Source organism: Cladosporium halotolerans (genome assembly GCF_011745625.1).
Source record: "Cladosporium halotolerans strain TM138-S3 chromosome Unknown Sca2, whole genome shotgun sequence".
In the NCBI taxonomy this organism is placed as follows: domain Eukaryota; kingdom Fungi; phylum Ascomycota; class Dothideomycetes; order Cladosporiales; family Cladosporiaceae; genus Cladosporium; species Cladosporium halotolerans.
Window position 1 is genome coordinate 477,752 of NW_027191453.1, and position 27,093 is coordinate 504,844.

At 56.7% G+C, this 27,093-nt stretch overlaps 11 protein-coding genes across 11 annotated transcripts; 6 read left to right on the forward strand and 5 right to left on the reverse strand.

Moving 5' to 3' along the window:
• Positions 1-902: 902 nt before the first annotated feature.
• On the forward strand, positions 903-2,801 carry WHR41_00674 (uncharacterized protein; the record flags this gene model as incomplete). The annotated part of the gene is made up of 4 exons (XM_069369280.1): positions 903-1,033; positions 1,306-1,464; positions 1,814-2,503; positions 2,565-2,801. The coding sequence occupies 4 exons, from the start codon at positions 903-905 to the stop codon at positions 2,581-2,583; spliced, it is 999 nt and encodes a 332-aa protein (XP_069233483.1). The 3' UTR covers positions 2,584-2,801.
• WHR41_00675 (uncharacterized protein) lies at positions 2,776-5,061 on the reverse strand (the record flags this gene model as incomplete). Its single annotated transcript, XM_069369281.1, has 1 exon — positions 2,776-5,061. The coding sequence occupies one exon, from the start codon at positions 5,059-5,061 to the stop codon at positions 2,776-2,778; it is 2,286 nt and encodes a 761-aa protein (XP_069233482.1).
• A 339-nt stretch (positions 5,062-5,400) lies between these two features.
• On the reverse strand, positions 5,401-7,718 carry hsp60 (Heat shock protein 60). Its single transcript, XM_069369282.1, has 2 exons — positions 7,487-7,718; positions 5,401-7,424 (listed from the first exon to the last, which is right to left on the reverse strand). The coding sequence occupies exons 1-2, from the start codon at positions 7,577-7,579 to the stop codon at positions 5,763-5,765; spliced, it is 1,755 nt and encodes a 584-aa protein (XP_069233485.1). The 5' UTR covers positions 7,580-7,718; the 3' UTR covers positions 5,401-5,762.
• A 262-nt stretch (positions 7,719-7,980) lies between these two features.
• WHR41_00677 (uncharacterized protein) lies at positions 7,981-10,238 on the reverse strand. Its single transcript, XM_069369283.1, has 4 exons — positions 9,595-10,238; positions 8,431-9,540; positions 8,307-8,377; positions 7,981-8,250 (listed from the first exon to the last, which is right to left on the reverse strand). The coding sequence occupies exons 1-4, from the start codon at positions 9,974-9,976 to the stop codon at positions 8,245-8,247; spliced, it is 1,569 nt and encodes a 522-aa protein (XP_069233484.1). The 5' UTR covers positions 9,977-10,238; the 3' UTR covers positions 7,981-8,244.
• Positions 10,239-10,425: 187 nt separating this feature from the next.
• Positions 10,426-11,353, forward strand: WHR41_00678 (uncharacterized protein). Its single transcript, XM_069369284.1, has 4 exons — positions 10,426-10,492; positions 10,548-10,589; positions 10,645-10,783; positions 10,839-11,353. Exons 1-4 carry the CDS (start codon positions 10,490-10,492, stop codon positions 11,063-11,065), a joined length of 411 nt encoding a protein of 136 aa, XP_069233487.1. The 5' UTR covers positions 10,426-10,489; the 3' UTR covers positions 11,066-11,353.
• Positions 11,354-12,263: 910 nt separating this feature from the next.
• WHR41_00679 (uncharacterized protein) lies at positions 12,264-13,916 on the forward strand. The gene is made up of 3 exons (XM_069369285.1): positions 12,264-12,554; positions 12,660-12,928; positions 13,076-13,916. Exons 1-3 carry the CDS (start codon positions 12,500-12,502, stop codon positions 13,316-13,318), a joined length of 567 nt encoding a protein of 188 aa, XP_069233732.1. The 5' UTR covers positions 12,264-12,499; the 3' UTR covers positions 13,319-13,916.
• A 150-nt stretch (positions 13,917-14,066) lies between these two features.
• Positions 14,067-17,210, reverse strand: WHR41_00680 (uncharacterized protein; the record flags this gene model as incomplete). The annotated part of the gene is made up of 1 exon (XM_069369286.1): positions 14,067-17,210. One exon carries the CDS (start codon positions 17,208-17,210, stop codon positions 14,067-14,069), a length of 3,144 nt encoding a protein of 1,047 aa, XP_069233581.1.
• Positions 17,211-18,643: 1,433 nt separating this feature from the next.
• On the forward strand, positions 18,644-20,144 carry WHR41_00681 (uncharacterized protein). The gene is made up of 4 exons (XM_069369287.1): positions 18,644-18,991; positions 19,068-19,426; positions 19,485-19,656; positions 19,707-20,144. Exons 1-4 carry the CDS (start codon positions 18,819-18,821, stop codon positions 19,756-19,758), a joined length of 756 nt encoding a protein of 251 aa, XP_069233582.1. The 5' UTR covers positions 18,644-18,818; the 3' UTR covers positions 19,759-20,144.
• A 594-nt stretch (positions 20,145-20,738) lies between these two features.
• WHR41_00682 (uncharacterized protein) lies at positions 20,739-22,025 on the forward strand (the record flags this gene model as incomplete). Its single annotated transcript, XM_069369288.1, has 1 exon — positions 20,739-22,025. One exon carries the CDS (start codon positions 20,739-20,741, stop codon positions 22,023-22,025), a length of 1,287 nt encoding a protein of 428 aa, XP_069233583.1.
• A 371-nt stretch (positions 22,026-22,396) lies between these two features.
• On the reverse strand, positions 22,397-23,299 carry WHR41_00683 (uncharacterized protein; the record flags this gene model as incomplete). The annotated part of the gene is made up of 1 exon (XM_069369289.1): positions 22,397-23,299. The coding sequence occupies one exon, from the start codon at positions 23,297-23,299 to the stop codon at positions 22,397-22,399; it is 903 nt and encodes a 300-aa protein (XP_069233584.1).
• A 404-nt stretch (positions 23,300-23,703) lies between these two features.
• WHR41_00684 (uncharacterized protein) lies at positions 23,704-26,931 on the forward strand (the record flags this gene model as incomplete). The annotated part of the gene is made up of 1 exon (XM_069369290.1): positions 23,704-26,931. The coding sequence occupies one exon, from the start codon at positions 23,704-23,706 to the stop codon at positions 26,929-26,931; it is 3,228 nt and encodes a 1,075-aa protein (XP_069233585.1).
• Between the last annotated feature and the right edge of the window lie 162 nt (positions 26,932-27,093).

Here is a 27,093-nt window from a genome sequence, read left to right on the forward strand (position 1 = left end):
CCCCAAAGAGGAAGGCACGACCCGACCGCTCTTTCCAAGTCTGGAATGAACATGAGTGAATTTCTCACGAATGAGTTACTCCCTCAAGAATGGGTCTTTTGGCTCGGGCTTTTTCTCAGGACCATCTTCCATTCACTCTTCATTAAACAGCGTACTAGTACAGCGTGTGGCCTTCCCCTTCATCGAACTACACCTCGCTTCCGATGTGGTCTAGTGGCTAGGATTTGTCGCTCTCAATCTTCGGTTCGTCAAGAACTGAGAAGATCAGTGCCGACAAGGCCGGGGTTCAATTCCCCGCGTCGGAATTTCTTTTGACCTTTTGCGGTGAGAAGCCTTGAGGTGTTGTAAGAGGAGTCTCATTTTTGTTGGTACGACGCCGTTTGCCCACGGAGACCACACGCCATAGACGCCGAACAGGTATGGGGCGTGCTATGCTCCTTCGAAAGTTTCCAAAGCAATCTTTGGTTGTAGAAGATGGTGCCGAATGACACTAACTTTCGGAGACAGCAAGCGGTGGTGGCACAAAGGCGACTGCTATACGATGCGGTAAAACCAGGTCTTCACACAGCATTCGTACCGATACATTAAAACAGTTCCATTTTACATTTACTGGTCAGTGCCATAGCGAATGCATGCGCAAGGGCGACCTATAGAAGACTAGCACAGTGGTGTACATCCCGTCAGCACGCTGATGCCTGACATCCAAGCCTGGTGCCAACACCGAACACCTCATTGCGTGGCTCAGACCTTGCATGCGAAATGCAAGTTTCTCTCCATCATTCACTGCGCGCGACTCGTGCGATTCTACTCGCACACGTAGACACTGAGACATCCTCTGCCGATCCGAAGCATGCCACTCTCGACGCTGTCTCACCGCTCGCTTCTTCCGCCTCCACACCGACATGGCGGACGCGATACATTGCCCCTGGTGTGGCTTGAAGAGCCGTGACGGCTATGCGATCCAGCTGCATATCGAGGAAGAACACACTGACGACTCGCCGTTCAAGGTGACCGAGCGCTCTTCGGATCTTCCGTACCGCGGTGGCAGGTCAAGTCAAGCCGTCGACGACCGCCCGGATTCAAGCGGGTCATGGACTACATGTCCTCGTCGAGGATGTGGAGATCGCCTCCCTCCCAAAGAATTGGACGAGCACCTCGACTTGCACACTGTGATTACAGCTGTGCGAGATGGCGGACGAGTGCATCGCCGCCACAGCAGAAGGAGTTGGCGCGTCTCAGCTCGTGTGTTCGACGAGACTCCGGATGCGCTGCCACAGGTGTCGAGCGAGAAAGCAAGCTCTGAAGTGTCGGCGGCGCCTTCAGCGAAATCAAAATCATCGGCAAAGTCGTCAACAAAGTCGTCAACGATATCAGCGGCCAAATCATCCACGAAATCATCCGTGAAATCGTCCCCGCGATCATCAGCAACATCGCCAGCAAGATCATCCGCGTCAACAAAGTCTAGTAAGGCACCATCAACAGCATCAAAGTCATCGACCAAATCGTCTGGCAAATCCTCCACCTCCACAAAATCTGGAGCATCCAAAGTGTCAGCTTCGAGCGTGTCATCCGTGGGCAGCTCCGTAAGGCCCAAAGACACCCTCAAGGATCGCCAACCTGGTGGGAGACTAGGCACCAAAGAACTCGGGCCTTATGCATTCGAGAAATCGATGCCACTGCCGGTACGCCGCTGCCTCAAAAATGCTTCAAAGCCAAGCTACGAATGCCGCATCGGTCCATCTGGCAAGCTCATTCGCGACGCTATTGTGATCAAACAAACGCCTCGTCCGATACCCATACTCGCAGACCTCAGTGCCCTTGACCCGACGGTAGAGATTGCCTACTTCAGCCACAAAAGCGTCAAGCACGTTCACAAACTGAAGTGCGACGGCAATTTCTGCGGCTACTGGAACATTCAGATGCTGCTTTCCTATCGCCTCGCTAGAATCGAGGACCCAGCCCACTCAAGCCTGCCGTTGCCCAACGTTATAGACATACAAGACACCATCGAGGCAGCCTGGGACGCAGGTATCTGCACATTCGGGCGAACAGAGACGGGGGGCATCCGCAATACACGCAAATGGATTGGCACGCACGAGGCTGCGGCCTATTTTCTACATCTCGGACAGCCAGTGACGGCACTCTCTTTCAGACGCTCGTCTAAATCCGACGCGCCTCCAGCTTACGTGCAGCTACTAGACTACATAGAAGCGTACTTCATCTCTGGCCTTGAGGATGCGGCCATCAATGGCACGTCGAACATCACGCAGTTGCCGCCGATATACTTCCAGCGGCCAGGTCACTCGGTGACGATTGTTGGCATGGAGAGGAAACAAGACGGCGAGCGGGTTTTGCTCGTCTTTGATCCTAGTTTTGATGTGGCGGAAGTCATGCAGCAGCTTTCTGACGGGAGAGTGAGGCGCTCAAGGATAGAGACGCTCATGGCGCCTTTCAGACAGGATAGCGAGAAGTTGTCTCAGTGGACGGAATACGAAATACTGATGTGAGTCAATTTCGAAACGTGATCTGATCCATTTGGAGACTTGCTGACTTTGTTTCGATAGACCAAGGGCCTCACGATAGAGCTAGGACGGCTTGCCATACTCAATTGCGCGAGTGGACATAGACACATCGAACACTTAAATCAGTCCGCGGGCCGCGGAAGTGCCGCTCCCCCTAAAGAGAGAACATAGTGCTTGTAGCAAAGAAGTTAGACCGAAGCAAGTTCTTTACTCCCGTTCGTACAAGTATGGTAGTAATATACATGATCTATATCTACAAGAATCTTTGCGATTCGTTAGCAACATCCACAGACCCCTTCCTACCCTCCCACACCTTTACCGCGTCAGCAAACATATCCTTTGTCTGAATCTTACTCCTCAGCCTGGCGCACAGCAAGAAAGCTCCACTCAGCTTGCGGTGAAGACTGTAAGTCTCCTCTGGCGGCGGGGCCATGCGCTCTCGCAGCATCAAGCCAATGTTCGCGCGCACGCGGTCTGTGATCGTCTGGCCCTCGAAATCGTATACCTTTGGCGCGCTCTCCGTGAATGGCTCGATAAGCGTCAGGATCGAGTCGACGTGGGCAGCAAGCATAGCCTCGCTTTCGTGGCCGGTGAGATAGCCGAGCTGGATGCTGAGGTCGCGGCAGGCTGCGCGGTCACCCTTGCTCGCAGCGATGAGCAGCGAGACGTAGGGCTCGACGAATTTGGCCGGGAAGTCGCGGCTGGCGCCAAAGTCGAGCAGCTCGAGCTTCTTAGTGGAGCGGTTGTAAAGGAAGTTGGTCCAGTTTGGGTCAGTCTGCATGAAGCGCCACTCCATCAGTTCGCGCAGGCAAAGGCGCAGGATGTTGGTACCGATCCAGTCGCGCTCGGTCTGGTTGAGGTCAGAGATCTTGGTGACTGCTTTCCCGGTCATGAATTCCGCAGTCAGGACGTCGGGTCCGCAGGCTTCAGGGTAGATCTCGGGAACGGCGAAGGTGGTTTGCTCTTGGTCGAGGAGCTGCTTGAAGCGGATGCAGGCCTCGGCCTCGCGCTCGTAGTCGCATTCCCAACCTAGCTCAGTGCGGGCGTTGGCAATTGTCTTTTCCAGGTAGAGGCCTTTGGGAAGGAGACGGCTGGCTGTGAGGAGGAGGGAGAGGTTGTTGAGATCGGAGTCGATGCTGTTCCTAACACCAGGATACTGGACCTTGACAGCAACCTCTTTGCCGTTCGACGCCAGAGTGGCCTTGTGTACTTGGCCTATGGAAGCCGCGGCGAATGGCCGCTCTTCAAAGTCTGCATACAGATCTCGCCAGTTCTCTCCAAGACTCCGCACGAGTACTTGATTCCGTTGTGAAGGAGGCATATAGTCTGCGCTGTCTTGTACTCTCTGCAGGATTGTGTTGATCGTCTCAGGTAGCACTTTCGAGTCCTGGAAACTCATCATCTGGCCCAGCTTGAGCGCCGCTCCTCTCATCTTGCTCAACTTGGCCACGAGTCGGTTCATGTTTCCCTCGCTGAGCATGAGACTGCCGTCAGCTCCATTGCCTGTGAAACGCTTGAAACCCTCTCCCACAGCGCCAAACGCCATGCTTGTCGCCAAACCTCCGTACTGCCAGAGCCTGCCGAATCTCGATTCTGGCACTCGTGATTCCCGCATCTCGTATGGCGATTGTGATTGTCCTCCTGAAGGCACCTTCCCTTCTGATGTCTCCGCAGCCGAATCCTGAATAATAGATTGCGCCAGCTTCTCAGTCTCCGCATCAGTTGTCGCACCACCAAACGGCGATGCCTCCGACGGTTTAGCAGCCACTGGCTCAGCATCCACACTCGCCGGCTGGTGATTCCTCTTCTCCATAGCCGCAACCATCTCAGGCAAAGGCTTCGCAGCCATCTTCTTCCTCCCAGCGTACGGGTTCACCCTGTCCCCGTCCGCCCTCCCCAGCGCCCTCGAAACCTTCGAGCTGTTGAAAATATCCAAATTCACGCCCTCCGGTACCTCCTCATCCCCCGCCTCCGCCTTCGCAGAATAATACACATCCTGATTCAGCCCTTCCTCCCGCACATGCGCATCTCCGCCCTGCCCATCCGCAACCCTCTTCGGCAACTTCACCCTCGGCAGCGACGACAGCTCCGGACTCACGCTCCCGCCCCTCTGACTAAACGTATCCCTCCCCCCCACAACCTCCTCCCCGCCAGCACCATCCGCCTCAACCCCCGGAATCTGCTCCTCCGCCTCCCGCTGCGCCCTCCTCCTCGCCAAACCCTCCTCCTCACCCCCAGCTCTCCACCCATCCCCACTCGCACTGCTCCCTCGCAAAATCTCATCCCGCACCCTCTCCTTCGCTCCCCTCATCCCCTCATCCCAAGCGGGCTTCGCATCCTTCTCCCCAACGCGGCGCGCGAGCTGCCACGCCGCGCCGGCGGTGACCGTGACGCGGTCGGACTGGTCTTTGAGGGCGCGGCCGAGGCCGGAGTGCGCCCAGACGCGCAGTTGGGAGCGGCGCAGGGACAGGTGGGCGGATGCGACGCGGCGGGCGGCGGAGGCGAGGTGGGCGGCGTCGAGGAGGCGTTTGCCGGACATTTTTGGGCTGGGTTCTGGGTGGGATTCGTGCCGTTGTAAATGCCGAGATTAGGCGGTAGTGATGTATTGGGAGATCATATCATTTTGGGCTGTTGTTTTGTTAGAGAGGGCGCGGCGTTGGAGAGTGATGTTCGATGTTGTAGGATTGGGAAAGTTGAAGCCCTGCATTGAGCAAAATCCCGGGCCCCGAGTGACCTCATGATCGACTTCCAGGCAGTATCACAACGTACCAGTCTAGCTCATGAATATTGATGAGAAAAAAGCAGTGCACTGATTCAACCGATGGTGTTGCTGATTCACACGGGCAGTTCAAGACAAAACGTAGACAGACCAGAGAAATGTAGGTAAATAGTACAGAACTTTGCTCGCTATCAAATACACGGTTAAGTTATATAATACACAAAACCCAGCCCCCACGCCGCGCCATGCAACAGAGTCAATACGCGCAAAGAGCGGAGAGAGACAAGAGTTTTTCGAAAAAGGAAGAAGACTCATCTTCTCTTCCCTTCCTTCTTCTTTCCCTTCGTAATCGTGACAGACGGAGAAGGCGGTTGTCCAGAAATACAGCTTTTGGGTTTGGTGTGGTGTGTTTTTCTTGTTTTGTACACGTCTCGCGGGGGTATCATGTGGGTGGAACCTGAATCAGTTCCAAGGCATCAGAGGGGGTCGAACACTTCCTAAGCTTGCTCGCGATGTCAAGCTTAGAACATGCCGCCGCCCATGCCGCCCATACCGCCCATGCCACCAGGCATGCCACCCATAGGCGGGGCGGCGCCGGCGGGCTCGGGAGCGTCGACGATGGCGACCTCAGTGGTACCGAGGAGAGAGGCGACGCCAGAGGCGTCCATGAGACCGGTGCGGACGACCTTGAAGGGGTCGAGGATACCGGCGGCGATCATGTCGACGTACTCGCCCTTGGAGGAGTCGAAGCCCTTGTTGAAGTCACCGCCAAACTCGTCCATGAGCTTGCCGACGACGACGGAGCCCTCGGTGCCGGCGTTCTCGACGATGGTGCGGGCGGGGCGGGTGATGGCGGACTTGACGATGGAGACACCGAGCTGCTGGTCGAAGTTGGCGGGCTTGATGTCGTTGAGGGCGTTGGCGGCGGCCTTGAGGAGGGCAGTGCCACCACCGGGGAGGATACCCTCCTCAACGGCGGCGCGAGTGGCGTTGAGAGCGTCGACCATGCGGTCCTTCTTCTCGCCGACCTCGACCTCGGAGGCACCGCCGACCTTGATGACGGCGACACCACCAGAGAGCTTGGCGAGGCGCTCCTGGAGCTTCTCCTTCTCGTAGTCGCTGGTGGTGGGGTCGTTCATGACGCCGCGGATCTGCTCGCAGCGCTGAGCGACGGCGTCCTTGTTGCCCTCACCGTTCAGGATGACGGTGTCCTCCTTAGTGATGGTGATGGAGCCAGTAGAGCCGAGCATGTCGGCGGTGGCCTTCTCGAGCTTGATGTCGAGCTCGTCGGTGAAAACGGTACCGTTGGTGAGGACACCGAGATCGCCGAGGATGCTCTTGCGGTTGTCACCGAAGCCGGGGGCCTTGACGGCAGCGACCTGGAGCTGGCCACGGAGCTTGTTGAGGATGCAGACGGCGAGAGCCTCACCCTCGATGTCCTCAGCAATGATGACCAGGGGCCTCCTCAGCTGCTGGGAGGCCTCGAGGGCGGGGACGATGTCCTGGACGGCAGAGATCTTCTTCTCAGAGAGGAGGATGAGGGGCTTCTCAAACTCGACCTTCTGGGCCTTGGTGTCGGTGATGAAGTAGGGAGAGATGAAGCCACGGTCGAACTTCATGCCCTCGGTGACCTCAAGCTCGTCCTCAATGGTCTTGCCCTCCTTGACGGTGATGACACCCTCCTTGCCGACCTTCTCCATGGCGTTGGAGAGGAGCTTGCCGATGTGCTGGTCGCCGTTGGCGGAGATGGTGGCGACCTGGCCGATCTCGTCGCTTGTGGTGATATCGCGCTTGTTGGCCTCGAGGTACTTGACGACGGCCTCGACGGCAGCCTGGGTACCTCTCCTCAGGTCCATGGGGTTGCAGCCGGCAGCGACGTTCTTGACGGTCTCGGAGAAGATGGCGCGAGCGAGGACGGTGGCGGTGGTGGTACCGTCACCGGCGACCTCGTTGGTCTTGCTGGCAACGTCCTGGAGGAGGCGCGCACCGAGGTTCTCGAACTTGTCCTTGAGGGAGACAGCGCGGGCGACGGTCACACCATCCTTGGTGATCTTGGGGGAGCCGAAGCTGGACTCGATCAGGACATTGCGGCCCTTGGGACCGAGGGTGGTGGCCACCGCCTTTGCGAGGGTGTCAACACCCTGGAGGAGAGATTGCCTGCCCTCGACGCCGAACTTGAGCTCCTGTAATATCCGAATCAGTATCCGCCATTCGCATGCTCTTGCTCTTGCCGGCGCTGTCGTACCTTGTGCGCGAATCTCTGCTGGACGAGGGAACCAGAGTTGACCCTGGTGGTGCGAAGGGCCGCCCTCGGGGCGGAAGCGAAAGCACGCTGCATGATGGAGGGAATAGAAAGGAAGGTATTAGAGTATAATGGCAAACAACTCCGCTGCTCCAAGGGACGATCGGGACACGTGGGAGGGTGGAGGAGATGGAAGGGGGATGGAGATGGTTATGAGATGGGTCCTGGGAAACGGAGGCTCTTGAGTTGTTACTGGAAGAATCCATCGGAAAGAATTGTGCTGGCCGAATGGCGGCCCGAGCTTCCTCGGTTCCGCAGACACCGAACATGGCAGCTTTGGTAATACAGAGTTCTAGACTTTGCGCAAGTGTACGCATTGACGGGGATAGTGGTGTTGAAGGAAGTTATGGTCAAAAAATGCGACACAAATAGTGGTCTTCCTGGGTGTCTGATGTGTCGTGGCGGGTCAAGTCTTTCTGTGTCCGGTTGACATAGCATCTTCACGAACTTCAGGGACGATCAAACCTTCGTCCAGATTGCATTTCTTGCCAGACAACTAGACGCAAACCAATACGTTGCTATTCCGATCGTTCTCACCTTCGGCTTGAACTAGCTAACGCCAGATGCTGTACTCTCCAATCAATTGCTGATACCAGACCTGGAACACCGCCACCCAGCAGGCCCGACCATGCGCATTCGTCCGTAAGTCCGAAAACAATGCTTCATACACCGGCGCCGCATGACAACAGTCTGAAATGCACTCAGTGCTGCATCCAGTCAGTCTTGTTCAATCACGATGCTTCAACAAACGAGGCGAACTCACGTCGACGTCTTCCCACGCGCGCCCTTGAACATTCGCAAGCTCCTCCATCGTCATGATCTTACCAGTGGTGACTGGAAATAAGTCAGCACACATATCGTAAGAGAGAAAGCGAGGGAAAACGCACAGTAACCCGCGTGAATCTTCGCGTCGATCTCAACACGACTGTCCTCCGGAATCATCTCATCGGGAATCGGCACTCTCTCATGGATCGGAATTCCCTGCTCGACGATCGCGTCGTGCTTCATGTTCGACATACTAAGCATGCGATCGATCTTCTGAATACCCAGCCAGTGCAGGATATCCGGCATCAGAGCCTGGAAGCGCATATCCTTGACGCCGGCAATGTTCTCCGTGCGCTTAAAGTACTCCGACGCCTTGTCCGTGCCGCGCTTGCGCGCGTTGTACACGAGATACTTGGTGACCTCGCCGAGCGCGCGGCCCTCCTTGCGGAAGTAGATGACGACTCCCGAGCCGCCCTTCTGCGCCTCCTTGACGGCCTCCTCGATGCCGAAGATCAGGTACGGCCGGCAGGTGCAGATGTCGGAGCCGAAGACGTCGGACCCGTTGCACTCGTCGTGCACGCGCAGCGCCAGTTTGACGTCCGGGTTGCTCATCTTGGCCGGGTCGCCGAAGCAGTAGACCGTCAGGCCGCCGATGGGCGGCAGGAACGTCTTGATGTCGCCGCGCGTGATGAGCTCTGGGTAGCTGCCGCCGGTGTGCTCGAAGAGCGAGCGGCGGAGGGTGCCTTCGTCGATTCCGAAGCGTTCCGCCACGCCGGGCAGGTTCCAGACGGGCTCGACGGCGAATTTGGTCACGTTCAGCTCGCCGGTTTCGTTGAGGCAGATCTTGCCGTCGGGGACGAGGCGGCCTTTGCGCACGCTTTCTTCGAGCTCAGGGAGCTTCATGTGGGCTTTGGTGACGGCGATGGTGGGTCGGATTTCGATATTTTCTTTTTGGATCAGGTCTTTAAATAGCCAAGGTGCCAGGTGACCGAGGGGGTCCATCGCAACGATCTTCTTGGGGTCTGACCAGGCGGGGAATGGCCCGATGTTAGCAGCAGGTTCCGTGTTAGTGAAGTCAGGTTTGTGGTCAGTGTTAAGTTGTTGAGATCCAACGGCCAGAGCGTAGTAGATGCTGTAGGAGCCGCCGTGGGCGCCAATGGCATTGCGTCTGCGGATGGTTGATGGGCTGCGAGTGACAATGACGGGACCTCTCTCCTTCGGATCCTTCGCACCTAATTCGTATGTGAGTAGACATGACTATGATGCCACAACAATGCTAGACTCACCCCATTTCAAGGGTATGGGATCTACACCAGCTTGACCGGGGTAAGAAGTCAGGATGATCTTGGAAGTCGTGCTGGCCCTCCGACCAGGTGGCGGCGAAGTAGCTTGTGTCTGGTCGGCACCTTCGTCCTTGGAAACGCCGTCTAACGAATTGAGAGCTGCCTTCGCGTCGTCGGCTTTGGGAGCGATCGTCGGACTCGGAAGGGTTGCATCATGAGCGATGCCATCCTGGATCTGTTTGATCCCGGCAAGAGTGTTGACACGTCCGTTGATGGCATCGACGGCCGATGCAAGCTGAGAGTGGTCTTGCTTGAGGGATCTGAGAGACGAGAGAATCTCTTGAAGGATACCAGTCGTGTCTGTAGGCTCGCCGTTGCTGGTCATGTTGACGTCGGATGAGAGGTGTCGAAGAGCGATTGAGGGAGTACTCTAAGGTATATATGGCAATGGAATAAGAATGTTTGCCTCGCACAAAGCAAGCGCGATATCTCGTCCGGGCGGTGGGGGATAGTCTGGATACGATTGTCACAAAGGTGAAGTCAGGTGTCTAAAGGATCTACAGGTCTACTGCAGCAGCCAAGAATATAAGGATGGCGGTATCTTCGGCTATCGTCAAAGCATAAGATACGGGTATCGATAGAGTAAGGCAATCTGGCCTCCCCCAGCGTGTCGACCAACCCCTCTCGATAACACCGCATGGAGCTGGCCGGCCGCAGGCGTGCCTCGCGTGCCTGACAACGAACCCCACATCCCGCCTCGGCCTAGTGGCCGGCCGATCCCGCCCGGCTTGCATATGACGCGGGCGCGTTTGGAACTTGAATTGTTCCATTCTTTGATTGTCTGATCTGACCTGACTTCACCACAAACACACACCTGCGCTTGCAAACCTCTCTGATCATGGTATGCTTGTCGCGTGAAGGCTAGCGATGCGATTATCAATACTGACGTGTTCTAGGGCAAACGCAAGAGCTCGTCCAAGCCTCAGGGCCCCAAGAAGGTATGCGCCAGCCTGCGCCAGCAACAAAGACTTGTATACTTACACCTGCTCATAGCGCGAAGTACTTGCGACCAAGTTCAAGTGCGTCTTCTGTAACACGGAAGACTCCATCTCGACCAAGATCGACAAGAAGGCCGGCGTCGCCAGCTTGTCCTGCAGCAACTGCGTGCAGAGCTACCAGATGTCCGCCAACTGTGCGTGCCGCCTAGCGCATGAAATGATGAGCGCCTGCGCTGACTGTGCACTCAGATCTGACACAGCCCGTGGACGTTTACTACGACTGGATCGACGCCTGCGACGCCGTCGCGCAGGAGCAGAACCCGCAGCCCGCTTCCTCACAACCCGCCATGCCCCGAGTACACCAGCCAAAATCGCGTGCCGGCCTTGCGCCCGGCGAGAAAATCACTGCCGAGGACGACGGGTTCATCGATGACGAGGGCGTAGAGGAGGAGGAAGATTTCCGGGATGAAGAGTAATGAAGCCACCAGGCCGGGGACTGAATGTGGAGGATGAAAGAAAGGCGCGTTGACAGCATTTCCGGAGTCTCAAAAGGAGTACGGCGAACAGGCCCTGTCTGGAGCGTCTCGAAGACGACGTCAGACAACAACAAGGGTGGTTTGGTTAGCATGGCGTTTCGGCAGTTTCCTCTTCAAGGACCGGTGATGAAACCTTTTAGCGAGGGCGGCATTTGACGGCCAAGTCAACTTTATACCAGGTATTCGAATGCTATCTGCATGAGCGTCAAAAGTACAACATCTCAGCAAGCAGCCTTCTCTCCCATTTCGCCTTGGCGGCTAGACCAATGAGATGAACAACTCAATTCCGCACCTGTAGCCTTCACGTACCGTAAGCAAGAAAGCTGCAAGCATGAATGGAATTTTGACAGGTTCGCTTCTTTGATGAACACCTGTACGCTAGAGCTGCAGCCAGCTACATTGAGAATGCTGCACAGATCATCGCACCACAGCAGGGCCGCATGGCATCGCTGTCACATGTCAACCCGGGCGGCTCCGTCGCAGACTCGTCGCAGACGCGGCTACATGCACAGAAGCATGCGACTGGCTTTGTACAAGCTGATTCATGTACAACAATGTAGATATAGTATCGGTGCAATGCAAGGATCGACTGCGATTTGCCAGCGGTGCCGTGCCGTCCTTGCGCCATGCCGGTGGACACGAACGTTAGGCTATAGGCGGATGGTTGTTCGAGAACGCGCGATCGGTGGGCCGAAGACAGTCGCAGCACCCGATGTGCCTTGTCCGGCTTTGGTCCTTTCTCGGACGCCACCAAGCGCAGGGCAAAATGGCAGCGAGGCGTGCAAGGCTGGAGTTTCGCGGTGTCATGGTGGCTACGCGGCGTGGCTGGCAGGTCCTCACGGCGGTCCTTGCTCGCATGCATGGCCGCGGGGCGAGGGGCGCTGACCGCAACTTGCCTGCTTCTCCGAGTACGGGAAGTAATTGACGATGGCTACCTCAAGGTATACCAGCAGTCGCGACACTCTGCTGCCACGCACGTCGTCGGTAAAGGGCGCACGATAGATTGCATGCTGTCTCTCGCCTACGCACCACACCCTCTCACGTCCAGCCGCCCGTTGCACGACACAATCGTTGCTGCCCGATCCATCGTTTCCCATCCAGAAATTTGTTGCGGCATTAAAGCCATCGGCGACATAGTTTGGTTCGCGCACTCGGGCCGGCGCAGCGAAGGGCTCTGACGTCTCGCGCCCGCATGTGATCGCATCTGCCCATGTCCCTTCGCCTCTCCCTCCGCAAAACAGCGTGACAGCTCCCTCAATGCCCTGAGCGAGCCGCAGAGCGCATTCCGAGTCTCCCTCCATCCCACCACCACGCGCGCGTCCGCTAGAGGCCCCCTCTGCGTCTTATCGCCTCCACACGCCACACAACCCCACCATGCCGCCCCAGCAGAAGCAGCGCAAGATGGCCATTGTCGGCAGCAGGTCTGTCGGTAAGCTAGAACAGCCCTCTTCCTGCTCGTCTCCGTCCTGCCATGTCCACATACACCATGACCAACAGAACAAAAACAACCTCTGACAACCCTCGCCTTCCTCAGGCAAATCCTCCCTCACCGTGCAATATGTCGACGGCCACTTCGTCGACTCCTACTACCCCACGATCGAGAACACGTTCAGCAAAGTGATCCGCTACCGCAACCACGACTTCGCCGTCGAGATGATCGACACCGCCGGCCAGGACGAGTACAGCATCCTCAACTCCAAGCACTTCATTGGCATCCACGGCTACATGATCGTCTACTCCGTCGGCAGCAAGCAGTCCTTTGAAATGGTCCGCATTATCAGGGACAAGATCCTGAACCACCTGGTAAGCTTTTGTCTTGCTTTTTATCTGTTAACGCGCAGTGTTCCCTTAGCCACTTTACCTCCCTTTGCCCATACCGTCCACCCGCACTCCCTCCTTCCCCGCCAACTCCCCTCCAAAACCCCCCAAACTAACCTCCCACCCCACCAGGGCGCGGACACCGTCCCCCTCACGATCGTCGGCAACAAATCCGACCTGCGCCCCGAGCAGCGCCAAGTGACCCTCGCGGACGGCAAGAAGCTCGCCGAGGAGCTGGGCTGCGGCTTCACGGAGGCCAGCGCGCGGTACAACGAGAACGTCGGGCGCGCCTTCGAGGGCATGATCGCGGAGATCGAGAAGGGCCAGGAGGCCGGCCAGCCGAAGGAGGGGAACGCGAAGTGTGCTGTCATGTGAGTAGGTTTTCTTTTGGGACGAGAGGGCAGAGAGGGTATGGCGAGGGATCGGAAGACCTTTTGTTTTTTTTTTGGGGTTTGCTTGTTTGTCTGCATAGAGGACTGGGAACGGGAGACTGGGACAATGGAGGTCGGAGCGGGGCTGGAGCCAGCCTGACTACAGCAAGATGGTGGATTTCACAAACACACGCGCGCGCTTAATGGGTCGGAAGAGGGAGGGGAAGATGGAGAGGTTTAATACGCCCGCTGGTCATCGCGACATCTACACGACACCGTCGCTTTGACCAAGCTACAAGATCGAGAAAGACGAAACAGAGAAAGAGCGGAGCAGAGGCGGAGGGACATTGTCATTCGAATGCCGCAAGCACACAGTCCGAGCGGCTGGCTTTACGACTGCCTTTTCATAGCGGCTGCGGGGCGAGAGATGGATACTCTTCGGTCAGCGTCGTCGTTGTCGCGCTCTTGGATTACTGCCGTCATGAGCGAGACCGGCTGGCTGGCTAGGTTTGGGAGGATTGGGTTATTACTGTTGTTTCATTTTTCCTCGATTGAGTTCTCTCGCGCGGAGATATACGTGTATTCACTCGTCCGTCCATCCATCCACCTTTCACGCCCCTCGTTCCTTCCTCTCTTGACAATCTCTCGTCCCTGGAACTGCAACATGGGGTATCGTCGTTATCGCGTGCGTGTACAATAAGGAAAGTAGAAAAAAGGACACCTCCCCGCCCATCGTGAAACACCAACAATCCTCAACCCTCCTCCTCACCCTCCCTCAATCTCACCAAAACACCCTCCAACCTCGCCGTAAACCCTCCCTCCTCCGTCCCCTCCTCCTGCACATCCACACTGCGATGATGCCTCACGAACTCCTCGACCGCCTCAACCAGCACCCCCAGCTTCCCGCCGGGCAGCAGTCCCCGCACAACACCCCGCGGCCCTTCATCCTGGCACACATTCGCAAGCAGGATCGCCACGTAGCCCAGCGCGACGTTCGCCGTGGTGCCCTCGACGGACTCGGCGTCGAGCGCGCGCTGCTGCGCGCTGTGGAAGGTGCGCACGAGAGTTTGCAGCAAAGGCAGCGAGCGCGGGGCGGCGGCTTGTGCGCGCGCCGGGGGCTGGTGCTCGGTGAGGTTGATGAGGGTGCCGATGGCGAGGACGAGGAGGTCGAGGTTGAGGGCTGGGTCGATTGAGGGGGAGCCGGCGTAGAGGTTTTGGAAGCCGTGGGCGACGTCTGCGAGGAGGTGGTGGACTGCGGAGGTGGCGGGGGAGGTGAATGGGGACAGGTCGAGGGAAGTGTCGTTGGTGAGATTGGCGCAGAGGCGGTAGGCGAGCCATTTAGTGTGCTGCGGGGCGGCGGGCCAGGTTTCGGCGAAGGCGGTGGGCAGGCTGGCGATTGCGCTGATTGTCGTGGCGGGCCAGTTGCTGGTTTCGGAGAGGGTTTTGAGCGCTTCGAGGATGGAGATGGCGAGTTGGGCTTCACAGGCTCGGGCTGGGTCGTTCTCAAGGTCGGTGAACCCGCGCTGTGGCAATAGCATGGCGACAGCCTCTGAGCTCAGCAAGTCCGATTTGTTGCCTGTCTTCCGTAGCTTTCTCACAGCCAGATCGATCGCTTTGAGCGCAATGATGCGACTTGAGGATGCTGGCGGATGAGCATCGCCCCATAGAGACTCCAGCGTTCTCACCTTCTCAGCCAGAGCGACCACGTCTGCCTGCGCTGATTTGGACATGTTGCTACGGCGTTCCTTGACGACCCTTGCGATGTCTAAAGGATCAGCTAGCAGCCTGCTAAAGCACGGAAGAGCTTCCTCGAAAGACCCTATCCTATGATCCGGGACGTCTGAGTGAAGCACAAGCAGCAGACTTGTGGCGAGAAGGAAATCAGCTGCTGGATCCGAAGGCACCTTGCTTTCTGACAAAAGCGTCTTCTCAAACCCGTGACCTGTGACTTGTTCGGCAAATGCCTTGTCCGTGAGCTTGGACGTCAAATCGAGAAGCGCGCCTCTCCTCCTGCTCTTTGCAGTTGCTGCATGATCCGCAATCTCGCCCATCAAGTCTTCGATTTCGCCCATCACTCGTGTGTTGCGGCCACCAGCGCGGAGCTCATGAATGGTCCGCAAGCCTCCACTAGCACCTTCATCGACATCGTCGAGGTCGAATGTAGTAGACGGTGTCATCTGACCAGGCCTGCCAGTTCGCCTAGCTGATGCAGAAGGACGCTCTAACGCGTCCATTGGTGTATCGAACATCAGCGCGCTTTCCAGGTTGTCGTCCGCCAAATGGGAGCGTTGCTTTGCATATGTGATCAAAGATCCGCTTGATATGGGCTTTGTCTGACGTTCCTGGCTCATGCTCGGTTGCGACAGATTCTCGGGTGCCAGAACGGCTTCAGTGTTTGACGGCACCTCTTCAGGCTTGGTTAGGGACATGCTTGGACGTTCGTCTGACGCAGTCTCGTCTTCGCTCTCGCTGCTGTCTTCTTCGCTTGTGTTGGTGGCCGATGCTTTCAAACGATCTACTACCCTTGTCCGCTTCGTTGGCACATCAGAGCTCGACCTCTGGAGCATCTTGTGAGCAGCCCGATTTGGTCGCCGCTGAGGCTTGTCCTCGCTGATGCTTAGCTTTTTCATATTAGTATTTGGAGCGGCGGCGGGCTCAAAGAAGTCCGCCCAGAGCTGAGTCTGTTTGGGCGTCAGAGCGCCAGCCTCTTGCCCATGAGAGGCGCTGTTACGCCCTGAAGGTGGCGTAGACGGGGCTCTTTTCGCATTGGCCATGGCGATGTTCCGTGGTGTTATTGGATCGTGAGGTGGTGCGGAGTCGGTCATAGGAATATCGTCCTCGTCTTCGTCGGGCAGCATGTCTTGCAAGCGAGAAGGAGCGGAGAGACCTTTCTGAGGCGTGACTTTACGTAGTGTCCCTGGCCTGCGCGATTTCAGCCGGCTGCTAGCGATTTGCTTGATTGGGGGCTTCGTGGGTTTCAGAGCGTCGTCATCCATGGGCACATCGAAAATATCACCATTGTCTGTCGAATCCTTTTGCTCTGTAGTCCCAGACGACTCGCCGCTGACAACCGCGTCGGAGGCTGGATCAGCCGTGGCAGAGCGTTCCGAAGGTGATTCTGGCTGAGGTGTAACGCGTCTGCGCTTGCTCTGCGAGGTTTCTCGCACACTCGTCTTCGAGACCGAACGCTTGGGGTAGCCCTTGACGACCTCTCCATTCCCATCGGCATCACTTTGACTGTTGGCCTGTGCCTGACGGCGGCGCGCAGCCAGTTTCTCCATTGCAGTCATTCCCTTGGTAGCCTTCCGTGGTTCGTGATCGCTGTCCGCTTCATGTTGACCGTTTGCATCCGCTTTCCCCGGGCTGTTGCTATCGGGCTGAATGCGGTCCGGCTCTTCTTCGATATTCTCTGAGGCCAACTTCTTTCCATTGCGGTTCACAAGATTCGCACTGGAAAGCGCACCCTTCCTGGCGGCTCTCTTCTCCCAGGGCGCCAACTGTTCTGTCTCTTCCTTGGGCTCGTCGACTAACCGACTCTTGATTCTTTGCTTGGGTGGCAGTGGAATCTGCGCATAAACCTCCTCCCCTTCTTCTTCATCCGAGGGAACGTCGAAAGGATCCTTGGAGCGTGCTGGTGTCTCTTTGGGCTTGACGAGCGATCCCGGCTTCTTCGTTGGCGAGGCTAGTTTCGCAACTGGCGGTGGGCTTGAAGCTTTCGATTTGCGCATTGGTAAGGTTGTGGGTGGTTTCTGTGAGTCGCGTGCGACCGAACCGGAACTGCTCTCATCGTCTTCGAAGAAACCAGCGTTGGCTGGGCTGTACGCTTTGCGACTGCTCTTGCCATAGACTTGTTGCTTCTTGCGACGCGGTAGAGGTGTGGACGCGACGAAGGCCATGGTGTCGGCGGCTCAGTGGGATATGGGAGGAAGCATTGGACGATGCAGGAAGTACAAGAAAGTTTCAGTATAGTTGCGACAAGATTGCGAACGCGCGAAGGGCTTGGTTCAGTGTTGACATGTGATCAGCGTTTTGAGGGATGTCCCAAAAGAGGTGACCGAGCACTCTGGTTGCGGCTCGCGTCGATTTTGAGGCCTGCAGCTGAACCGCTACTTGCTCCTCTGTGGCGACACGGCTTGTACAATTCTTGCGACGCGCAATACGCGCAGTGAGGTGAGGGCAGTAACGAGAAAGTGAAGAGCCAGAAGATCTCAGGGAAACAGGGAAACAGTGGCGCGGCCTGACTTGCGCGCAGGGCAATCGCCGGCAATCGCCGAAGGCTCATGGTGCGGGCCGACGGCTGACCCCCCGCATGTTTAATGGGATGACGATTGCACGTGGCTCTCGTAAACATGAGACTCCTTCAGCATAGCTGTATGAACTAAGGTGAAAACAGAACCTGGTCAGACAGTGCGTCTAGTCACAAGGATCATTGGAATTGCCATGATACAGATGATCTGAATTATGAAGTTTTGCCTACATGAAGCGCTGTTGCTCCAATCAGTGCCTCACCCTGTCCGTCAACCTTTGGGTCCATGCCAGTAAATCGTACTCGCCAGCAGGCTATTTCTCAAAGTACGGCGTTCCGGTAAATGTAACATAAGAGCAAGATAACAGGCCTGGGCCATCCGTGAACACGATCGAGTCCTCTCGAGGCAAGCTGCCACCAGAAACCCCTTCAAGATGCATAAACATTGCAGTTCTGTTGGGCGAGGCAGTAGACAGTTCCGCATCGCCATTAGATATAAAGTTAGAGGAACTAAGAAGCTGTGCCTTGCAGTGGAACACTGTAATTTGACAGCCACGTTGGACCACACGCTTTCACCCACACTCCTCTATTGAAAGTGTTACAGTGTTACGAGGGGTCGTCCATAAGGAACAGGAGCTGAAGTGGCAATTTAAAGAGAATTGTGTTGGTAAAAATGGCGGATTCGAGAAGTAAAAATGTATTCATGGTAAGCTGTGTGAGTCGCTGTTGCATCCATGGGGAGATGCGTGGTTGCTGTATAGTTTGTGTCAACATGTACGCGTCTAGATCTACTCCACAAGTCATATTTTCACCTTTTCGTCAGACTCTGAGTAAAGGGCTAGCGATAGCACGCACCTTGAGAGCTGTGAATAGCTGCTAGGACACAGCCAGCTCGTCTGGTAGGGAAACTGATAAAGTAAATTCATGGTCTCCATCGGCGCTCGCCTACCTAAGCTCTGCCGAACAGGGTCAGGTCCAGCCGGGTCGGCGCGTGGCTGATGCGGGGTCCAAGGGCGCGGGCGAGCCCTGAGAGCCTCGAAGCTCGAGTCGCGTGCGCTCGCCGGCCTCCAAACGCTGATAAAGTGATAAAGACTCTTATCTGCTTCTTGAATTACCTGATTCACTTGTCCTCACGCGAACACAATCACTCGCCGACGCTATAAATTCCTCCACGCCTGACTCTTCCTCCACACCCTACCGCAAGCTCTCCGAGTTACGCAGAGCAAAATCCACCAAAAAACCCTCCATCTCCGCAGCCATGGCCAGTGCCTCTCATCATACACCCAAAGAGCTCGGCCGTGCTCCGAGCAAATGCGTTGGCCCCGAGTACAAGTCCTCACACGAGAAACCCACCGCCACCGTTTCGACCGAGATCCCGCACGAAAATGTCCACATCCTACCGCAGACATCCCAGCTCATCTCTCTCCTCACGTAAGTCCGCTCCAATGGTCCCTTTGAAAGTGAATCTACTTGAGAACAAGTGCTGAGACAAATCCTCTCCACGCAGCATGATCCGTGACAAGAACACGAAGCGCGCCGACTTCATTTTCTACTCCAATCGCATCATCCGCCTCCTTGTCGAAGAGGGCCTCAACCACCTGCCCGTACAGCAGCACACGATCACGACCCCCGTTGGTAGAACCTACAATGGTGTGAAGTTTGAGGGAAAGATATGTGGTGTGTCAATCATGCGTGCAGGTGAATCGATGGAGCAGGCGCTGCGCGAATGCTGTAGAAGTGTGCGCATTGGCAAGATTTTGATCCAGAGGGACGAGGAGACTTCACAGCCGAGGTTGTTCTACGATAAGCTTCCAGAGGATATCAGCGATAGATGGGTCCTTCTGCTTGATCCAATGCTTGCTACTGGTATGATTCGATCATGGTCGGTGGACGATTGAACATTCTGGTTGCTAACACACGGCAGGTGGCTCGGCGCTCATGGCCGTCGACGTCCTCCTCAGCAAGGGCGTCCCCGAAGAGCGCATCTTGTTCCTCAACCTGATCGCGTCTCCAGAAGGTGCTGCGAACTTCTCCAAGCGTTTCCCCAAGCTGCGAGTCGTGACCGCGTTCGTCGACGAGGGCCTCGACGAGAAGAAGTAAGTCATTTTGTTATCTCATGATTCATAACAGAACTGACTGCCTCCAGCTACATTGTCCCCGGCCTTGGAGACTTCGGCGATCGCTTTTATACACTTTGATCGAATGTCCGCACGAACGAAGAAAGTCACGAGCTTCAGGCCTCGAAAAGGCAAGGCTACCCGAGAGTTCTGGGTCACACCGTGCGGCACGGGGCGCCTGCATTAAGTATCAATACTTCCTAGGTACATCAGCAGAAACATGCTGGCAGGTCGCTCCCGTACTGTAGTAGACCACTAGCCTCGATTTCTATTGGAGGAAAGACGTACACCTCCGCGTGAAGATCCAGCCAACTGTCTTAGCTGAGGAGATCGTCGGCCGTGATCTCGGAGTAAGCAAGACGTCTTTCACGTTGGGAAGCGAGTTGATGCAACTCGCTCAACGATCGGGGCTGTCCATAGAAGTCGTTCTGCATGTAGAGTATAGTCTGCGAACTCGTTGAAAATCACGTGCATCGATCAAAATAACATCGTTAAATTTCCGTAGACCGTCGAAAATGACCAAGCCTGACCGTGAATGTACCTAATGTACGCTTCACATGGGCGTGTGCCGCGCACTAATTTACCGCAAACTTGAGTTCCTGGCCCCCAATGAATTCCTGGACTACAGACAAGTATCTCAATGGTGAACTCGTATGCTAAGAACATGGGCCAGACGGCATGAGCTGTGTTCGAGGTGCGGAGAAGCTTGGGATGGTGTCGGCAGCTTGCTTCTCAGCGGCAAGATCTCATTCTGATCGTTCATGCTTGATGGCATTGCCTCTTAGGCTCTCAGACGGAAGAACAGCAACGGTTAAATTGAGTTTAACCCATTTTCAATCGATAGCTGATCCTTTTCAAATTCCATTGTCATTGCATTGGTTTCCATCAGCCCTACGGATTTCAATTCCCGAAACCCTGACGCAACTTGCTCAGATCGTCGGGATAGGATACCTATTGCCGAGCGACAAGACCACCTCAGTTGAACGCGTATTTATCGACGAGAGCAGACCCATCTGCTTGATTGTGGCTACTCAATTGTTTACGCAGTCACTTCTCCAATAATGCCACCCTCTGCCACGCGCCCCGGCGTGACAACCGCGGTAGCGGCATTTGCGACACTAGCCACCGTCGTTGGCGCTATCCACTACCTCGAGATACCATCTTTGCTCTCACAGAGAAAACGATCGAGGAAAGTGGAGAAGCGCTGCTACGACACTGAAGAAGAATACTCGCTTGCAGCATTCAAGACTCTGACCTCGCAAATCACCCTCCCCACAACCTACCCTCTCGCTATCGACGTCCAGAAGAACATACCGATCTACGACTGCTCCGGCTTCAAAGGAACCGAGACCGAAGCGCTCAAAGACGAAATCTTCCACATCCTCTACCACGGCCCCGGCGTCTTCGTCTTTAAACATTTCTTCACAAACATGGCCACCCTCGACGCCGCCAACGCCGCCTTCGCATCCATCATCGCCTCCGAGCAAGCCCAACCCGCCGGCGCCAAAGGCGACCACTTCGCGCCCGCGTCCGCCAACAGCCGCATCTGGAACTCCTTCTCCAAGCACTGCATCCGCGACCCCGCCTCCTTCGTCGCCTACTACTCGAACCCGCTCTTCCGCCTTGTCAGCGAAGCCTACCTCGGCCCCGCGTACAAGCTCACGACGCAGCTCAACGTCGTCAAGCCCGGCGGCGCCGCGCAGGTCTCGCACCGCGACTACCACCTCGGCTTCCAGACGGCGGAGGCCGTCGCGCGCTGGCCGAAGCCGATGCACGACGCCAGCCGCCTGCTGACGCTCCAGGGCGCCGTCGCGCACTCGGATATGCCGCTTGAGAGCGGGCCGACGAGGCTGTTGCCGTTTAGTCAGGGGTTTGGGGAGGGGTTCATGGCGTACAGGCGGGGGGAGTTCGATGCGTATTTCTTGGAGAAGTACGTTGCGCTGCCGCTGGAGAAGGGCGATGCGGTGTTTTTCTCGCCGGCGCTGTTTCATGCGGCGGGGGAGAATCGGACGGCGGATTTCGAGCGCAGTGCGAATTTGATCCAGGTGTCTTCGGCGTTCGGGAAGACGATGGAGACGGTGGATTCGCTGCCTTTGGTGGAGAAGTCGTGGGATATCCTCAGCGAGAAGTGTCGGAAAGAAGGTCTTAATGATGAGGTCGAGGCATTTGTTTGTGCTGTTGCAGAAGGGTATCCGTTCCCGACGAATTTGGATCGCAGGCCGCCGGCCCCGGGCGGTATGGCGCCCGAGAGTGAGCAAGATGTTCTGATGCGGGCACTTAGTGACGGATGGAACAAGGAGGAAGTGACGGAAAAGCTTACTGAGATGCGCAAAGCTAGCGGTGCTTGAGCTTCATTATTCAGTTCATTATGAATTCTTGGACAACAGTGTACCATGCCTCCATGCTACTGGTAATTTGTCCAATATACAGCCCAATGATATCTTCGGCGGTCGTGAAAGCGAACAGTAGAATAGCCATTGCTCTCGTGCTGCTCACCATGTCTGGTGAACGATCTATACTGCCGTACGGTGGAATGTGTGAGAACATTCGCTCGTTTTTGGCCGGCAGTGATGCCGGACACCGGGCTGCGGATCACATGGAAGCGTCATGCCCGGTGATGCAGAGAGCCGTGTGCTCGGCTTGATGTTTGTGAACGCCATCTTGGGTGATAGTCATCGTTGCTGTATTCAGTCGAATCACGCGATGCCAAAGCATGACTTCAACCTCGCCGGGCACTGTGAAGCATATCTAAGAGCACGTTCTGCTGACTAGCAGGCTGAGGCGGTGGCTGCTGGAATTGAGGCGGAGCCACTGGCGAGTTTGAACTGCGAAAGAAATCCGTGTCCGGGTTCGACATAAACTTGGGTTGTTGAGGATATTGAGGTGCAGGTTCTGGCACAGTCTGCGCGGGCCCTTGCTGTTGCGCTGGCCTTCCGAATAGATGCATCAAGTCAATCGTCTGAGATTGCTGTGGTTGCTGAGGCGCTTCCATTGGAGGCTGTGCTTGGTGTTCGAACCCGTCCAGACCATACTGCTGCGGAACCTGTTGGGCCTCTCCGTATGCCTCTTCAGCGTGCTTCCTCCCCTCCTCCGCTCTCATCGCACACTCCTCAATAGCCATGGCCACAACCTGCTGCGTACTCGGCGTCACGTTCTCTTCTGAAAAGATCCACAGACCATAGATCTGCAGCGTGCCGTCCTCGGCAGGCGTCTGCAAGATCACATAGCTGTCCGTGATCTCCACATTATTCGCGCTCTCCAACTCTACTATGAAATTGTCGAGGCTCTTGCGGTTCAGAATGATCACGCTGTAACGCGAGTGACTTGCGCCCGCCAGCTGGCACACGAAGAGCGTGCCCTCAGTCCCGATCTTTTCCCATCCTTCCGTCTCGGGCGAGAAAGAGTAGACCACGGCGAAGGGCGCGATTTGCACGATGCGCTCGACTTCGGGGCAATAGCGTCGCAGGACCAGGAGATTCAGCTCGGTGTTTGTGCGCGTGGGAGGCGGTGCGATGTGCGCGGCCACGTTGTCCGTGAAGGTTGCTGTGTCGGTTTCGTAGTCGGAGATGGCGGGCTGCGGTTGCAGCTGTGCTGCGCGGGTTGAGCGCTTTTTGGGAGGCATCGGAACGGCGCTCGAAGTGAGCTTGTGTAGAAAATGATGTGGTTGCCGCGGTTTATGGGTGTTCTAAGTTTGGCGGTGTTCGTAGTGCCCAATCGCAAACATGTGCTTGCTCGCATGAAGTCAATCGCGATCAGCAAGCTTCAGCCCAGCGCAAGCCGGCGCGACAATCACTGCCACACTCCAACCATCCAGCGATGCCCACGCGACCCACCCAAGCCGCTGACGGTAGGTCTTCTGGACCCAGCTATGATCGAATTTCTTGCCTATGCGCTCAACCTAGACCCGCTGTGAACCGCCATTTCCCATTTGTATTCCTGCGCATCCGCGACTCTCTGCATCATGACTCTCCCAACGTGCCGTTAACAGAGGACAATCGCGACTTTGTGTGATCGACGTCTAGCGCCATGCCTGGCACCAGGTCCAGGCCCGTGAGCACGAGCACCACCAGCAGCTTGATGCAAGACGTGCCTGGCGGCTTTCCGGCGCGCGAGGAAGTGGACGAGGATGAATCGACTTACCAGAGCCTGACGCAGGCCGTTCACGCCCGGCGCGCCGAATACGTCAAGCCGAAGCAGCTGCGCATCAAGGTCGGAACGTGGAACACGGCATCGTTCAAAGGCGCAGAGAAAGACATTGGCGGATGGTTTATAGGCGGCAAAGGCGTGGCGGAATCGCTGGCTGGGCTGAAAGTGGGCGACCAGAACCAAGTGCACAATGGTGACGAGATACCAGACCAGGCTGGATTGGATGCGCGGGAGGACGTTGCTGCGCAAGAAGCGAGATATGCGCGCAAATCGTCAACCGTCCCCGAAAACGATCCCGGCTCGCTCCCGGGCGGCGAACATGTAGGCCTGTATGTCTTGGGCTTGCAAGAAGTCGTCGATGTCAACTCGGTATCGGAAGCCCTAAGACCCTACACCGACCCAGCAGTCGCAAAGAAGTGGAAGGTCGAAATCGAAAAGGCTTTGCCCAACGGCTATACACTAGTGGCTGAGCAGCAGCTCATTGGGCTGCTGCTTCTCATCTATGCTGCCCCGGATATTGCCAGTGAAGTTCGTTCGGTCAGTACTACAAGCGTTGGAACGGGCTTGGGAGGCTACATGGGAAACAAAGGTGCAGTTACGGCAAGATTAGTACTAGGAGACACAACACGCCTCGTTTTCGTCAACTCGCATCTCGCAGCCGGCTCAGACAAGACATCTTTGGAGCGCCGCAACTGGGATGCCTCGCAGATCGTGAGTCGAACTCGCTTCGAAGCCATCTCGGACGCCATGGATCTATCACAGACGTCTGGAGAACAGATTGGCGATGAAGACTTTGCTTTCTGGGTGGGAGACCTCAACTACCGGTTGGAGGGCATTCCTGGAGACGATGTGAGACGCTTGCTAATGCTGCACACGCGTAATGAGTACGATTTGAGCCAGCAGTCGGCGCAGAAGGTTGAAAAGGAGATCGAGAACGCGACGGACGCTGTCAAAGACCGAGTCGAAAACCGTCTGAGCACTGATTCCAACAATTCTGCGGTTTCTGCTTCCAATGCAGAGTCAAGCGAGAGCATCGACAATGCTGAAGAAGAGCCAACGCTGGTGGACGAAATTGAGGCTAGCTCCGATCCTACATCTTTGCAGACAACGCTCTCGTCATTGTTACCCCACGATGAGTTACATCAGCAGATGAAAGCACGGAAGGCATTCCACGATGGGTGGCAGGAAGGTCCGATCAATTTTCTGCCAACGTACAAATACGACGTAGGCAGCGTGGGCGTTTTCGATTCTAGTGAGAAGAAACGTGCACCGTCTTGGTGTGACAGGATTCTCTACCGCACCCGCCGTGAGAAGCTTGCTTATGAAGCTACTGTGAAGGAAGAGGAGCTCGCCAAGAAGAAGGATGAAGAGATGAAGGCCAACGGCACCGACCAAGCTGCCCAGGAAGATGAGATTCTTTACGACTACGACCCTGAAGCTGACGGCGGCGATATGAACGATTACGATGAATATGACGAAACACTTGACGCACCTGAGAATGTGGTCATTACGAAGGAAGGGTATGTGGATGAGATCAGCCTCGAATACTACGCTGCACATCAACGAATCTTGTCCTCCGACCATAAACCGCTGGATGCAATTTTCATGCTCAAGTACGACGCAGTCGACGCAACCCTCAAGGCAAAGGTCCACGCGGAGGTTGCTAAGGAGCTCGATAAGGTCGAGAATGACAGCAGACCAACTGTGACCGTCGTCGTAGATAAGCACCGCCCAGACGACGTCGAGCACTCTGATGAGGATCCGGCGAGCTTTGAGGGCGTGTGGTTCGGTCATGTACGATGGGGTCAAGCCAAACATCGCGGTCTCACTATCGCAAATACTGGCAGGGTACCCGCAAGCTTCACTTTGATCGAGCGACCAGTCGGGCCCGGCCAAGCTCCTGGTGTTGCGCCAAAATGGCTCAATCTGAAGATGAATGATCAAGACCTGTCCAGCTCAGTCGCAAACACGGAGCCTATACACCTCGAACCCGGAGAGACTGCCAACGTAGAGCTCGAACTCCGCGTATTCGACATGCACATCGTCCAAGCCTTGAACGAAGGCATCAAGCGCTTGGAAGACATCCTCGTGCTCCGCGTCGAAGGTGGCCGTGATCACTTCGTGCCTGTCCGAGCAGAATGGTCAACTTCCTCTCTGGGCCGGTCTATAGACAAGTTGATCCGAATTCCCGAAGGCGGCATCCGCAGGCTCCAGAGCCAACGCCCCGACAGCAACAAAGGCGTCCAGTCAGCTTCCCACCCTCGCTCCGGCTCTGGATCCACCAAATCCGCGGCCTCCAACAACTCCTCCCGAGTCTCCCTCGACGAGGCTCCAGTAAGGTTCTCAGCGCCCCGAGAATTGTTCCGGCTGACGGAAGCGGTAGAAGAGCTGAGCGCCCGCGTCATCGCCGAGCACGAAATGACCGCCTCGGAAGACTCGCCCAATCCCCCCTGGCGCTCACACCCGGCCTGGCCCTTCGACGCCGCCAGCTGGGCCGAGCAAGGCACAGAGCAGTGGAACGCCGCCCTCTCGGACGCCTGCAACGCGCTCGACGAAGATACCCCCCTCGAGCCCGCCCTCGACCCTGCCCTCCCCAAGCTCCAGCGCCTGCACGTCCTCGCCAGCCTTCTCCTCACCTTCCTCGCCAGCCTGACCGACGGCATCGTCCCCGCGCCCCTCTGGCCCGCGCTGGACTCCTACCTCGCCGACGCCGAGCGCGCCAAGCGCAAGCCCTCCGTCGACGAAGAGCGCACCGCCCTCCAGGAGCTCCTCCTCTCCCACGCCTCCGCCAGCCACAGCATCTCCTTCGTCCTCATCACCTCCATGCTCGACCGCCTCGTGCAGGAGACGCACCCCGCCGCGCGCGAAGCCCAGCTGCCCGAGCCGCCCACGAGCCCCTCGCGCCTCGCTATGGCCATGCCCTTCCGCCGCCTGGGCAAGCTGCCCGCGGCGCCGGAGCGCGAGGTCGCGGCGCAGGCGCTGGCGCGGGTTTTCGCGCCCGTGGTGGTTAGGGCGGAGACGCCGGCGGGCGAGAAGGCGCGCGCGCTGCTGGAGAGGAGGAGGGGGGAGGTGGTGGAGGTGTTTTTGAGGAGGGAAGGGCAGGCTTGAAAGGGAGCTTGTTTCGGTGAGTGGTGGTTTTGGGAAATCTGCGACGCGGATAGTCGCGTTTGTGTTGCTGCTCGTCTTGCTTTCTCGACGACAATCTATGTACACCGAACTGCCAGCATTAACAAGGCGTTGCGTCCCTCCTACGCCTGCCTGACCGGAGAG